The following is a 15,372-nucleotide window of genomic DNA, read 5'->3' as shown; positions in this document are numbered from 1 at the left end:
GCAAGGAAATATACATATTTTATTTTGAATGTAAATGCTTCTTAACTGAAAAATTTGATTAGCCATACTTTACTGGTGCGTGTGAAAGCTGTTTGCTGTTGTGTGATTTGTCTTTTATGCCCACATACATTATGAGCATACTTTTATTTTGCCATTGAAAATATAGTTGCATGAACTTTTCTAAAGGGCATTGACTTTGCCTGCCTGTTACATCAAAGTTACCTACAGACTGTATTGTAGGGCATATGTTCAGAATTACAAAATACATAGGGTTTCCTTATGCATGGTGTATCAAGTTATTGTTACATCACAATTAAATTATTCTTGCAAATGTATATTTAGTCTTACATTGTGGAGCTCACTGACTGGAGTGAACATTGAAGCTAATCCATGTAGAGTCAGAGATGATGATGCTATGCTATTTTATGGACTTTCTTCACGGGAAGCAGTCACAGTTCCTTTGAATTTGACAGATGTTAGGTATACATTAAAAATTATTCACGCAGATGATTAAGGATGTAAATGAGTGTGCAGGATTAGTGTTTCTGTATTCTTGTTTCATATACAATGTATTAACACAGTAAAGTATGCTATGCTGCAAATGAGTAGTCATTTTGAGATAATTCCTCTTCAAAATTATGGCCAGTACTGTAATAAGAAATGTTAATAATTAAATTAATAAACTTTTAAATAGTTATTTGTGGCTTTGTAGGGTAAGATGAAGTGATCTTGGACAATTAAAAGATTGGTATCATTTTAGTTACAGTTGACTGTTTTATTAGAATATGCTGTAGAACTGTTTTTTAAGAATATCTCAATCTTTAAAGTTTTGTACTAAAGTAAAAGTAAAGCCTTAAAGGGGCTCCTAGTATCTCCCTTCTGCTACACTCATGACTACTTGCATACACTAACAGATGCCTGGTGTCATCTTAAAACCTCTTAGGAATCATGTATATTCGTTTTTTCTTTAGTTTAATGAATACGTTACCTACAGATCCATGAAGCAGACCATTACTTTAGCATGTCCTAATAATTTCAAAAAATTAATACTGTGTCTAAATTTCTAATTTTCCTTTTAGCTCAATAAGATTTATGCTTCATTGTGGGTCTCTCATTGGAAGCTGTGAAGCTAGTACTTCTGCTAGAATAATAGTTTTTTACAAGGAGGCAAGCTCTTCATTTTGGACCAGTATATCAACATATTTTCCAACAGGTTACAATACAGTGTTTTGGTAATAACATTTTATCTTAACTGATTTGCATATTACTCAGATTATACATCTGAACAATTGGTGTTATTATCACTACCAACCAATGCAAGAATGGCAGCAGTGCAGTTACGGTGGTACCAACCCTGGTATTCAGGATACCGTCGAGATGTGTGGTCACTTGATGATGTTCTCATTGGAGCAACTGATACTCTACAACTCACTCAGCCAGTAAAAGGTTATGTTGATGACTTCAATTCTGGAGAGTACAGGTGTTAAGATTTGTAATTCAGTTTATTATATTGCAAAGTTAACATGAGTTAGAAGTATACTTGATTTGACATCAAGTACTGTATAATTATACATGTAATATAAGTCATGTTATGCTATGTACTTCTAAAAACCAGCTATAGGTGCCCATTTAGTTAATGCAAAACTGTCACATGCCAAATAGGCTTCTGACTTCCTGCTTCACAGACTGTAGCCTTCTTGCAGGTCTCTAGTTAGATATATTGTAATAAATAAATAATTACATAAATGAATAGGAACGTTATACTTAACTACTACAGGTGTAAAGAAAATAAAATTCGTGTTGGAATAGGGATCATAGAAACAAAAGGCAATGACACAAAAGAGGTGTTCTGCACCTGCAGCTATACTGGTGGACATTTAATCCCTACATCCAAGACTGAATTAGGGATTAATTAAGTATCCACTGGTATATCTTCGTGTGTAGGCGACCTCACTATTTCTTGTTTCTTTAATCCCTAACTTTCCTTTCACTTGTTTGTTTACTTTTAGGTAGCATTAACTTGTACATACTGTATTAGAAGAAAGAATGACATCAGCTTATTGTTTTCATCTGAACACTCCCCCAACTATCACTTACTGAAATAACGAAGTGGATGTTATGCATTGTTTTCAGCTATCAGCCCATTACAAGCAAAGGACACTACAATGAGGACCTCTGCAATCAATCCATTCACAACTAAAAACTTGGACAACTCCCATTACAAATGTAGGGAAGCCATAATATAGCGGTACCACAAATCGACACCTTGTGCTGTCAGCTAAGATAAATGAGACACAAAGGAGGACACAGGTAAGTCCACGAAGCATGTATTGTATGTATTGTATGTATTGCAGTATGCCAAAAGGCACATGTCTGGCTGAATAGCATGAAAAAATCAAGCCTTAACCATTATCGAATTATGCTTGCCTGAAGGCATCAGTCAGTCAGAGCAGTTAGTAGAAAACTATGCTGAATAATTAAAACATATATTGACGTATCTGTAGCAACCTAATGCAGGATGTACTGAAGGCACTTTTGAGCTAAAAATACTTCCAGGCACCACAAGGTATTGTGAGGTTTTGTGAAAAAGTGCAAACCTCTATGGTCCAATACGAAAAATCAAGCTCATAGAACCTTTATCCTTATCAAGTCACACTTGTCTGAAGGCATCAGTGAGTGAGTGAGTGAGTGAGTGAGTGAGTGAGTGAGTGAGTGAGTGAGTGAGTGAGTGAGTGAGTGAGTGAGTGAGTGAGTGAGTGGGTGGGTGGGTGAGTGAGTGTGTGGGTGGGTGGGTGGGTGAGTGAGTGAGTGAGTGAGTGAGTGAGTGAGTGAGTGAGTGAGTGAGTGAGTGAGTGAGTGAGTGAGTGAGTGAGTGAGTGAGTGAGTGAGAGCCAGTCAGTCAGTCAGTCAGTCAGTCAGTCAATCAGTCAGTCAGTCAGTCAGTCAGTCAGTCAGTCAGTCAGTCAGTCAGTCAGTCAGTCAGTCAGTCAGTCAGTCAGTCAGTCAGTCAGTCAGTCAGTCAGTCAGTCAGTCAGTCAGTCAGTCAGTCAGTCAGTCAGTCAGTCAGTCAGTCAGTCAGTCAGTCAGTCAGTCAGTCAGTCAGTCAGTCAGTCAGTCAGTCAGTCAGTCAGTCAGTCAGTCAGTCAGTCAGTCAGTCAGTCAGTCAGTCAGTCAGTCAGTCAGTCAGTCAGTCAGTCAGTCAGTCAGTCAGTCAGGCAGGCAGGCAGGCAGGCAGTCAGTCAGTCAGTCAGTCAGTCAGTCAGTCAGTCAGTCAGTCAGTCAGTCAGTCAGTCAGGAATTCAGTCAGACACAAGTCATATTAAGTTTCCTTACACTTGTTTTGCTTTTTGTAACACAATTTATGACTGATAGACTAACACATACCACATTAAAAGAAAGAATGCTGCAGACCAGACATTGACTGAATGACTTAATGTGTGCCCTGGTTATCCACTACTGGAAAGCAGTGTAAAGTGAGAAGTGATTTCCTACCTATTGTACAGCATTACAAATGAAGAACAGTACATGAAGTATCATTGCAATCAATTTAGTTAGTATGGAAATTATAAGCTAAATGGAATCCATCATACATTATGGTAAATCAACACTTAGCTATGTTGTAGTGGAGAAAGAAATTGGGTACAAAGGAGGACAAAGGTAAGTAAGTCCATGGTGCATATAATGTAACTACTGTGGTTGGTGAAAAGGCATGTCTTGAGCCAAAGTGGCATCAAGCAGTGAAGAAATCAATCTTGTGTGGCATTAATCATAGTTGAGTTATACTTGGCTGGAGGCATCGGTTAGCTGGTCAATTACTAGATTATTCAGTTAAATAGTAAATTTTTAATGTTCCCATGGAAGCAGTTAGTATCTAGAAAATTCAGATTTTTAAGGTTATGGTATATTTTAAATGCATGATTATAAAACCTGCTTTTACCAAAGTAGGGATAAATAATTTCAACAACTGTGTTGTGGTAGCAATACAACTATTTTTACTGAATAAAATAACAATTGTTCTTGGGTGTGCAGTCCATGATAGAGCAATGTTTTACAAAAATTTGCCTCCAAAACCAGACTAACAGATCACTGAATCCTTATAATTTCAGTACAAGTAACTAAACAACTAAAGTACCTAGGTCCTGTGGAAACAACTTTCAAGTTACTACTGTATTTTGTGAAAAAATTTTATTGCACTTTTTTTGTAGTTTCTTCGAGTGAAACATGCTCCTTGAAGGCTTGTATCTCTATTACTGGGAAGAAAAATGCCAAAAATGCTTCCACAGGACCTAATATTAATGTACAGTATTGCTATGCCCCAGAAATGTCCATAGAACCTACAGCTTTTGCAGCATTTGGCAGCAGAAAATCATGGTAGTGACAGCTGGACCATGAACAATGTACAGGTTAGGGGTTAACTTGTGTGCTACAACATCTTGTTATGTTTCATTGTTTCAACTGCCTCAAACTACATTGTAGCAACAGAAAAACAATAAACGTGAAGGGATACTTTAAATTTAATGTTGCTAGATTGGTTTTATGGCCTTCTCAAAAAGTATTGATAGGCATTTGAATGATTGCCCGTGACTATACTGTAACCTTAAATTCCATGGAAGCCTGTTGGAAGGGTTTGGGATCTCTCTTAAACCATTTTTGTTATGAAGGAAAAGTGAGGCTAATGTTTAGGTGATTATTTGGGCAAAACAAGCCCAAGCCTTTATGATCCTGGGGTATGGAGGTCAAAGGTACCCATTTGTGGGTGAAAAGACAAAGAATGCTAAGGTTCTGGCTGAGGTTAGACTATTAGTGAGAGCTATATCCATGGAACATTGTTACTATCTTGGTTGCTTGCTAAACAGTTGGTTTTATGCAGAACCAGCACATGTTGCATTGATGCTGATTCATTGTACTACTTCCCATTCAAAGCCATTGCTGAATAATGTAGCAATGTAAGAGTCTTCATTAGCTTAATGTGTTGGGAAATTAAATTATGGTTTGTATTGTAACTTCCTACAGTGTATGGTTTCTTTGATACAAGTACACAGAAAAATTTGGAATTTTCAACTAGAGTAGGGACCACAGCACATTGATAAAAAGTACTGAAACAAGTTGGAGTAGTGCACGATATTAAATCACAGTAAAACAATAATAAGTGTTATATCCCTACTGTGCACTACTCCAACTTGTTTCAGTACTTTTTATCAATGTGCTATGGTCCCTACTCTAATTGAAAATTCCAAATTTTTCTGTGTACTTGTTTGTTAACTTTTTTTGCAAATAATTATTATAGACTGGTGAACCCACGCATCTGAAATGGCACCTCGTGCCCTAATTATCATCTGAAAAGTGAAGTATTCATTACTCTTCGTTGTCAGCTTTGTTCAGCCAGTTATGAATCAAGAACTGTTCGAAAAGCACCTCTGCAATCCACGCATATCAAAACAAATGGTGCCGCACACCCCGGTTATCAAGGCACACGGTAGTGTGTCGTGCGGCCCAAGAAGCCGGCGCGTAACACCCGTGAGTATATTGACAGGAAGAAAGAAAACGCAATTTTCGCACCTCCGTAGCTCTGTGCTTCCTTGATGAAACAAGACGATTTTTGCTGTGGACATGCCCTCCAACTGCAGCACTCCACATTCCAAATTTGAGCGAAATCGCTTCCTGCGTTCCCGAGATATGCGACTTCAAAAATTGGCTCAGTTTCTTCGTTTTTTTTTCTTCTTCTTTTTCTTTTTCTTGTCGCACACTTACAAAAATTGCTATAAAACTCGAACGCCATATCCGATTGCCTTGAAATTTGGCACACAGAAGGGGGATATAAAGGCGCATCTCGGTACCAACTTTGGCTGGAATACGATAAACAGGCAAAGAGTTATGAGCGATTATTCACGAAAATTAACACCAATATGTTGTCACGCCTACAGGGTAAACCGCGTATGGGAAGAAGCTGAAAATCGGTGGGTGAATAGGTTAACTATTGAACCTCAAACCTTTTGTGGTTTGAAAGAAATCGAGCTAAAAAACAGGAAGATACAACGAAAAAACCAACAGTGTGTAACAATTACGCAATCGAGATTAGCTAATAAAAATAACGACAGCTTGCCACGCCTACCAAATAAACCGTTTGGGGTAATGCTTTGAAAATCGTTGTACAGATGGAGTAATCATCTTAGAAAGGCTCTTCAATGGTGTAGAAGAATCAGACTTAAAGCCACGGAGTTATAACACGAAATCCAACTTGGTGCAGCAAGTGCGAGATCGAGATACTCTAATAGAGCAGTCATCCTAATAGAGCAGTCACCCTGAAGAGAATTCAAGAGATCAGCTAGAAACAAGAAACGTGTATAGAGATCAGCTACACACAAGTCACCCTGTAGAGAGATCAGCTAGAAGAAGTTACCTTGTAGGGAGTTCATGCAACTATGGAAATGGATAGTTCAGCTAGAAAAAATCACCTTGTATAGAGTTCAGCTACAAAGAAACCACCATGTAGAGAGTTCAGCTACAAACAAATCGTCCTGTGGAGAGATCAATAGAAGAAGTTACCTTGCAGAGAGTTCAGCTACAAAGAAACCATCATGTAGAGAGTTCAGCTCAAACAAATCTCCCTGTAGAGATATTAGCTAGAAGAAGTTACCTTGTAGAGAGTTCAGCTACAAAGAAACCATCATGTAGAGAGTTCAGCTACAAACAAATCTCCCTGTAGAGAGATCAGCTAGAAGAAGTTACCTTGTAGAGAGTTCAGCTTTAAACAAATCACCCTGTAGAAAGATCAGCTAGAAGAGGTCACCTTGTAGAGAGTTCAGTTACAAAGAAACCACCATGTAGAGAGCTCAGCTACAAACTAGTGACTTTGTAGAGACATCAGCTAGAAGAAGTTACCTTGTAGAGAGTTAAGCTACAAACAAATCATCCTGTAGAGAGATCAGCTAGAAGAAATTACTTTGGTGAGAGTTCAGCTACAAAGAAACCACCACGTAGAGAGTTTAGCTGCAAAGAAATCACCCTGTATAAAATTCTGCCACAAGCAAATTGCCCTGTAGAAAGATCAGTTAGAAGAAGTTACCTTGTAGATAGTTCAGCTACAAACAGATCTCCCTGTAGAGAGATCATCTAGAAGAAATTACCTTGTAGAGAGTTCAGCTACAAAGAAACCACCATGTAGAGAGTTCAGCTACAAAGAAACCACACTGTAGAGAAATCAGCTAGAAGAAGTTACCTTGTAGATCGTTCAGCTACAAACAAATCACCCTGTAGAGAGATCAGCTAGTCTAAGAAGAAGTTATCTTGTAGAGAGTTCAACTACAAAGAAACTACCCTGTAGAGAGATCAGCTAGAAGAAGTTACCTTGTAGATCGTTCAGCTACAAACAAATCACCCTGTAGAGAGATCAGCTAGAAGAAGTTACCTTGTAGAGAGTTCAGCTACAAAGAAACCACCATGTAGAGAGTTCAGCTGCAAAGGAATCACCCTGTATAAAATTCTGCCACAAACAAATTGCCCTGTAGAAAGATCAGTTAGAAGAAGTTACCTTGTAGAGAGTTCAGCTACAAAGAAACCATTTTGTAAAGAGCTCAGCTGCAAACAAATCACGTGTACAGAATTCAGCTATGAACAAATCACCCTGTAGGGAGATCAGCTAGAAGAAGTTACATTGTAGATAGTTCAGCTGCAAACAAATCTCCCTGTAGAGAGATCAGCTAGAAGAAATTACCTTGTAGAGAGTTCAGCTACAAAGAAACCATCATTTAGAAAGTTCAGCTTCAAACAAATCACCTGTAGAGAGTTCAGCTACAAACAAATCTCCCTGTAGAGAGATCAGCTAGAAGAAGTTACCTTGTAGATAGTTCAGCTGCAAACAAATCTCCCTGTAGAGAGATCAGCTAGAAGAAATTACCTTGTAGAGAGTTCAGCTACAAAGAAACCATCATTTAGAAAGTTCGGCTTCAAACAAATCTCCCTGTAGAGAGATCAGCTAGAAGAAGTTACCTTGTAGAGAGTGAAGCTACAAACAAATCATCCTCTTGAAAGATCAGCTAGAAGAAGTCACCTTGTAGAAATTTCAGTTACAAAGAAACCATCATATAGAGAGTTCAGCTACAAACTAGCCACCTTGTAGAGACATCAGCTAGAAAAGTTACCTTGTAGAGAGTTCAGCTACAAACAAATCTCCCTGTAGAGAGATCAGGTAGAAGAAATTACCTTGTAGAGAGTTCAGCTACAAAGAAACCATTCTGTAAAGAGCTCAGCTGCAAACAAATCACCTGTACAGAATTCAGCTGCAAACAAATCACCCTGTAGAGAGATCAGCTAGAAGATATTACCTTGTAGATAGTTCAGCTACAAACAAATCACCCTGTAGAAAGATCAGTTAGAAGAAGTTACCTTTTAGAGAGTTCAGCTACAAAGAAACCATTCTGTAAAGAGCTCAGCTGCAAACAAATCACCTGTACAGATTTCAGCTACAAACAAATCACCCTGTAGAGAGATCAGCTAGAAGAAATTACCTTGTAGATAGTTCAGCTACAAACAAATCACCCTGTAGAAAGATCAGTTAGAAGAAGTTACTTTGTAGATAGTTCAGCTACAAAGAAACCGTAAAGAGCTCAGCTGCAAACAAATCACCTGTACTGAATTCAGCTACAAACAAATCACCCTGTAGAGAGATCAGCTAGAAGAAGTCACCTTGTAGATAGTTCAGCTACAAACAAATCACCCTGTAGAGAGATCAGCTAGAAGAAATTACCTTGTAGAGAGTTCAGCTACAAAGAAACCATCATGTAGAGAGTTCAGCTGCAAAGAAATCACCACTGCCCAAATTTCAAGGCAATAGCTCTTTCCAATCTGAAGTTATCAATTGTCAAAATTGGCAAATTGGATGTGTGGAAGGCCCCTTTTCTGGTCACATATGTAAATCTGGTCACATATGTATTATATGTGACCGGATTTACGAAAAAGGGTCTTCCACACACATCCAATTCTATGAACTTGAATGACCATACCTTTGTGCTCAAAGAAGATACTAACCTGAAATTTTGTTCATGCATTAACCTATGTTGTTACTCATCACTGTCCAAATTTCAAGGCAATGCTATTTTCCTATCTGACATTATGAACTGCCAAAGTTCGTACATTGGATGTGTGTGGAAGACCCCTTTTCGCAAATCCGGTCACATATATATAATTTGTACATTTACTGATAAAATATTTAAAGTGCATCTACTTCATCTTTTCTTCTTCCTGTAGTAAAGAAAAAAACATAGGTTAAAAAATTCCCAAAGCTGGCCATAGGCCGGCTTTGGGGTATACAAATACAAAAAGAAATGAAATCTAATCCAAAACAGCCAAGCTGTAAAAAAAGTGTGCGGCCCTCAGAAAGGCTATGGTGAAAAAAGATGTGAAATCCAAGGTGGCGGCCAAGAAATGGCTGTGATGGTAGGTTAATGGTAAAAATTTTAATAACGACAATTCAGATGAATTTTTGTGCCGCTTCACAAAATTTACCTGAATTGTCATTATTAAAATTTTTACCATTAACCTACCATCACAGCCATTTCTTGGCCGCCACCTTGGATTTCACATCTTTTTTCACCATAGCCTTTCTTAGGGCCGCACACTTTTTTTACAGCTTGGCTGTTTTGGATTAGATATCAATTATCATCTGAAAAGTGAAGTATCCATTACACTTTGTTGTCGGTTATGTTCAACCCGTTACATAGCAGTACGAATCAAGAACTGTTTGAAAAAGTACCTCTGCTTTCAAATAGCCACTATGACAAATAAGGACGATTTCCATTATGAAGGGAAGCCATCACGTGCTATTGCCAAATCAACACTTTTCGCTGTCAGCAAAGATGAATGGGACACAAAGGAGGACACTGGTAAGTCCATGAAGAGTGCATTGTACGTACTGCGGTATGCCAAAAGGCACCTGTCGGGCCGAAGCGACGTCGAACAGTGAAAAAATCAAGCCCGTAGCCTTAACCGTTATCGAGTTACACTTGTCTGAAGGCATCAGTCAGTCAATTATTTACTTACTCAGTCAGTAGAAAATTCTGTTAAATAAAGTATTTTTAAGATTCTGTAGCAACTTGTTGAAAGCGTTTTGGGTTGATCTGAAAGCTTGTTTGGGATTAGTTCTACCTAACCAATACTGCCTCATCGTCATCAGGGAAAATTGAGGCTGTTTTTGGGTGATATTATTTTGTGGGCCACGCCTACTCCTTTGTGGTCCCTACTATACAGTTACTATCATACTGTATGATAGTGGTCAAATTGTGTGATCTAAAGGTGATGCTTAGCTGTGTGACAACCAATTGTATCCAGGCATACAATTGATTTGTAACAGTGACAGTAGGTACTAGCCTATTATGTTCAAACTATGCTATTTAGCATTGCTCAAAAATCAAGCTGTGAGAATTGACTGTTTTATTAGAGTAAATGGTGTTTTCTGACTGCTGTATCAGAATAAGTGACTGCTCTATTAGAGATTTTGGTCCTTTTTTTCTGCAATGTGTGAATAACCAACCAAAGAAACAGTTCATTATGTGTTATATGAATAATGCATAATCATTATTTGGTTTTTTTCAGGTGTGAGCGTTCTGCATTTTAATTATGCTCGCATTATGCTTGATGCTTTTGATGCTTTAAATTATGCTGGCATAATAGGCCAGTGCCTAAGTGACAGTAGTTATTGATCTACCCATGCACCATACTACAATTCAAGTTTGTAAACTGAATTTTAATAGCTACTGATAAACTCAGAATTGTAGAACTCTGTATTTAGTAATCGGTGAGCCACACAATACAGCTGTATACTTTATGAGCCGAATAAAGATAGTCTTCTACTCAGTACATGTATATATACAACAGATACGCAGCACTTTTTTTATGAAATTGATTCTTAAACTCAGGTAGAAATAGTATTTACTGTATGAGAAATGGATGACACCCGCCTACTGAGCTAAGTAGAAGAAATAGCAACTGAGTTGGCAAATTAGATGTCACTTCATTACACTTACCCCTAAGTAAATGTGTGTTACCCTGCTCTAAATCAATCTGCATGCTTATGAAAGGACACTATGGATCCAGCAAGCTGTCACACTGAAATTTGTGAGCAGTAAATAACTTGTAAGATTTTTGCAATTCTGCTAGTAGTCATGTACTTTAGTTTGCGACAATATCTAGTAATAAAGTGTAGCTACTGTAGCATTGTATGGGAATCTATTATTCTTTAATACCATCATAGATTGTTTCTCTTACTCACACTGAAATAGTGGCAGTAGTTAGCTAAGCTTGATCCCATGTGGTTCTTCTACTTTGTTGTTCAAGTGTCATCCACTTATTACTGAACTCTATAGAATACTGTGTAACTGCCAGATACAGCATGCCAAAGACTACTGTGTCTTCATTTGGTTTATGTGACCCACACATTAACAGGATTAGAATCCATTCTTCAATTCCACATAATTATATCAATAGCCCTATTTTTATCCACAGTGCATATAACAGTACAGAACATTCTACAATGTGTTAATACTGCAAATTCTGCTTATAACACACAATTCTATTTGTTGATAGCTATATGCTGTGGGATACTGTTGTTGGAGGAACAGTGCAAGTACCACCATGTGGACCTGTGGTGGCAGGTTCTGCATTACACTTCCCTGACAATGGCACTTCTCAAATGTTGCTTACCAAAATGCTGGATTTAACCGATATAAGGTACACCAACTAGATATATGTAGTATTTAACTTGTTATGTTGTTTAGTACAATATCTTTTCATCTTGAACTGGATTCATGTTTATCATCAACCACTTCATCAGCTACAATTGTGCTAGAATACAGAACTGGACAAAATGCTTTCATTATTATGCAAATATTCATTGAGAGTGGTAAGAGGATTGTTGTTTTGTTTTATGCTGTTACTTTAACTACAATTATTTTAGGAAATCAGATTGTCACATTGCCTCTTGCTGCTCAAACAACTGATGTTCAGCTAAAATGGAGAGCATTGCTTAGTGCAGATTGGTCTATAGATAACATCAGAATTGGAAGTGATACTTTCCTCTATTATCTAGGGTTTGACATTCAAGTTGGCAATTGTTTGCCTCCTCCAATTAATGGATCTGTGTCTAGTTTTGTGAGCCTTGAGTATTATGATGGTTCTTATTGGTCATTACTACAGCAAGAGTGCCTACATTCAAAATGTTTCCAAAAGGTATCCATAAAAGTTCCTAATTGTTCAACTGTGTAAAATTTACATCATTAAAGATGTCATTCAGGGATGTATCCAGGGGGAGCACACCAAGACCAACATGCAGGTGGTCGTTTTCTGAGGGAGAAATAATGATTCTCTAGCAACCTATAGGGCTTACTCAACACTAATATTAATATTGCATCTGAGTGGTTTATTAGTGTGCAAGTTATATCAGTGACTATTGTATGTTGAAATCTTGTTGAGTAGAAACTGAGTCAAATTCAAAGCACATTCATGGATGATAATGCAGTGACTGTACCGTTGGAGTCATAATTATTTGTCTGTTCTATTAGAGGATTTGAATTGCTGCACTTTGCAGCTACCTGGAAAAGCATTAATGCAATTTCTCTGGTCATGTTTTTGTATCCCATCATGCACACTTAACTTAGTACTTAAAGAACTATACCTAAAGGTTTTAAGAAGGAGAATGGCATGTGCTCCAAATGCCCATGTTGGATATACCATTATCATGTATTGTCAACTGGTGCGTAATTATGTGCAATGTTTTTACAGATTGATGGCAGTGTATACTCTATGAATCGCTATTATAAAATACAAAGAGTTGTTGTTCCACTCTGGCCACTGGTTGTTCAGAATAAACCAATGTATCAATTAAGATGGGGAGTGAACAATCAAGTACAGTGGTCCATTGACAACATATACATAGGTTTGTACAATAGTTACTTCAGTGCATTTATCAAACCATATATGCATATTTATATAGGAAAAGGCTGTCCCCATTACTGTCAAGGAGCTGGCTATTGTGCCATATCAGGTAAAATATACAATTCTGTTTAAATGTTTGGTCTCTATTGTGCACATTCTTAAGGAGTGTGCCAGTGTGATTCTGGTGGTACTGGCCTAACATGTCCTGTGGGCAGCAACAATTATCCTGAATCAGTCATCTTGGACTTTGATGATATGAGCACTGCAGTCAATTTCCCCATTATGTATGGAGCAGAAATATCCACGCAGTGTAGTGCCTTCTCAACTGGTCAGGCCCTTGTATTTAAGTAAGTATTGTATGATACAAGTGATTTGTTAGTTTCACAATGTTTGTAATCCATAGGTTTGGTAAGACAAGAGAAATACAGACAACAGATTTAAATACCACAAGAACACTTTATATTCAGTTTGCTTTTGTTAGTGGCAGTGGAAGTTGTGGTGGTGTCTATGTACTTTCTGAAAACACTATTTTACTTCAGTTTTCATTAGATCAAGGAATAACTTGGAATACTCTGCAATCTTTAGGTGGCACATCTAATAGTATGCAGACTTATCAAATTGTGCTACCGAAAGAGGCCAAGTATCCCCAAACAAGGTTTAGAATATGGCAGCCATATGCAGCTGCAGATGACTACAATATCTGGTCCATTGATAACATTTTAATTGGAGGAGTAGAGAGAAATGATCCCTTGATTGAAGAAGAATTTGAACTGTTTGATAGAAACAAGTTAGCAAGAGATTGCATCATAATTATATGCATTCACATGTATCCATATTAACACAGTACAGGTCTGTCCTTATCTTTTCATACTTCAATCATCACAACACTTTTACACAATAGTTAATAAGTCAATCTGCCATTAACTGTGGCTGTATATAGCTGTATCATTATTGTTTGCAGACAACACACACATATATATTTATATTAAATCATATCACTGCAAAACTCTTAGGTTGCATGTAGTAGAGAATGTTATGTTTTAATTTATTTAGGTGGGCCTTCTATCATGGAGGACTAGTGGAGACATATTGTAACTCAAGTGGAAACAGTTTTCACTTCAATGGTGCAAACAGTTATTTGTCTACTGTGGATCTCCATATAACATCTGACACTTTCATCCAGTTTGAGTTGATTACATTGTGTGCCTCTAGCAATCACTACTCATATTATGTGCAACTGGAATATTCTAAGAATGGTGGAATGACATGGAACTTATTAAATGTAAGCCAAGATGGTTCATCAAATCAAAACTTGTAAGTTATACACAATTTATTTGTAGTAGCCACATGCTGTTTTATACACACAGGTATCAATCTACTTACTATCAAATGGACTTTACTAATACATGGAGAAGAGTCACATTACCAATTAGTAACCCAGATGTGTATGGTACTGCAGTAAGATTGAGGTGGAGACAAGGGGGCAATGCAGTTGGGGAGTGGGCAATTGATAATATAGTGATTGGGAACAGAATGCTTCATTGTCCGCAAATATGTAATAGCCATGGAAGGTGTACACTCAACTCAGTCTGTATCTGTGATGAAGGGTATAGTGGTGATCAATGTGAACAAGTCAATATACCACTGCCAACATTTGTGCAGGTAAGAATGAGCAAGTAAACCTCTCTGCATTTGACTGTCTGGTATAAAGTATGGGTGCTGTTATGAAAGTGTAAAATTTTGGCATACGTTTATGCATCTTAGGAGTCTTTTGAAGAAGAGCTAGACACTGATTTGTGGCCAGTAGTAATAGGAGGAAACATCAGTACAGAATGTGGAGTACTGTCCTCAGGAAAAGCTGTGGTATTCAATGATGCTGGATATAGACACATTGCCACCAGTTACCTGAACCTAACTCAGTCCAATTGTGTACGATTTACACTACAAATTGGTTCTGTTTCCAATTTAACTAACTGTCAACAAGCAGCTAGCTCTCAACAAAATGTCACATTTGGATATTCATTTAATGGTGGATTGTCTTGGACACCCCTTCAAATATTTCTGTAAGATTATTTGTTTAGTAGTTTGCATGCTAAATAGATATAATATCAATTAGAATTTATTAACTTTATCAACTTCTAACAGTAAATATGCCACAAATTATAGGTTTCCTGTAATTCCATTTGTACATAATTGGCTAGTAGTTAATGGTGATGTACATATTGTATTTTCTTAGACCTATCAACTATATTCTTCCTCAAGAGGTCATTGTCCCACTGACTGCTGAAGCTCGAGTACCTGCTGTTCAGTTAAGTTGGTGGCAAACAGCTGAGTCACAAAGTGGAGCCTTTGCAATTGACAATGTGATTATTGGATCCTCAATAAATGAATATGAACCTGCATACAATGACACGTAAGTTTTCACTATTTTTGTACTTATAATTG

General features: G+C 37.5%; 1 protein-coding gene across 1 annotated transcript in view; it reads left to right on the top strand.

Moving 5' to 3' along the window:
* LOC136258703 (uncharacterized) overlaps nt 1-15,372 on the top strand; it is a 58,912-nt gene that overhangs the window by 7,219 nt on the left and 36,321 nt on the right. Inside the window, exons 2-15 of the mRNA XM_066052048.1 lie at nt 343-480; nt 1,080-1,213; nt 1,273-1,480; nt 11,581-11,724; nt 11,772-11,896; nt 11,951-12,222; nt 12,775-12,928; nt 12,986-13,036; nt 13,091-13,274; nt 13,331-13,714; nt 13,981-14,241; nt 14,295-14,589; nt 14,692-14,990; nt 15,164-15,340. Coding sequence (XP_065908120.1) covers nt 343-480; nt 1,080-1,213; nt 1,273-1,480; nt 11,581-11,724; nt 11,772-11,896; nt 11,951-12,222; nt 12,775-12,928; nt 12,986-13,036; nt 13,091-13,274; nt 13,331-13,714; nt 13,981-14,241; nt 14,295-14,589; nt 14,692-14,990; nt 15,164-15,340 — 2,826 coding nt within the window. The remainder of the gene's footprint in view (nt 1-342; nt 481-1,079; nt 1,214-1,272; nt 1,481-11,580; nt 11,725-11,771; nt 11,897-11,950; nt 12,223-12,774; nt 12,929-12,985; nt 13,037-13,090; nt 13,275-13,330; nt 13,715-13,980; nt 14,242-14,294; nt 14,590-14,691; nt 14,991-15,163; nt 15,341-15,372) is intronic.

The sequence above is a fragment of the Dysidea avara genome, chromosome 1, assembly GCF_963678975.1.
Source record: "Dysidea avara chromosome 1, odDysAvar1.4, whole genome shotgun sequence".
In the NCBI taxonomy this organism is placed as follows: domain Eukaryota; kingdom Metazoa; phylum Porifera; class Demospongiae; order Dictyoceratida; family Dysideidae; genus Dysidea; species Dysidea avara.
The sequence above is the reverse complement of the archived record's forward strand: the minus strand, read 5'-3'. Positions and strand labels throughout refer to the sequence as shown.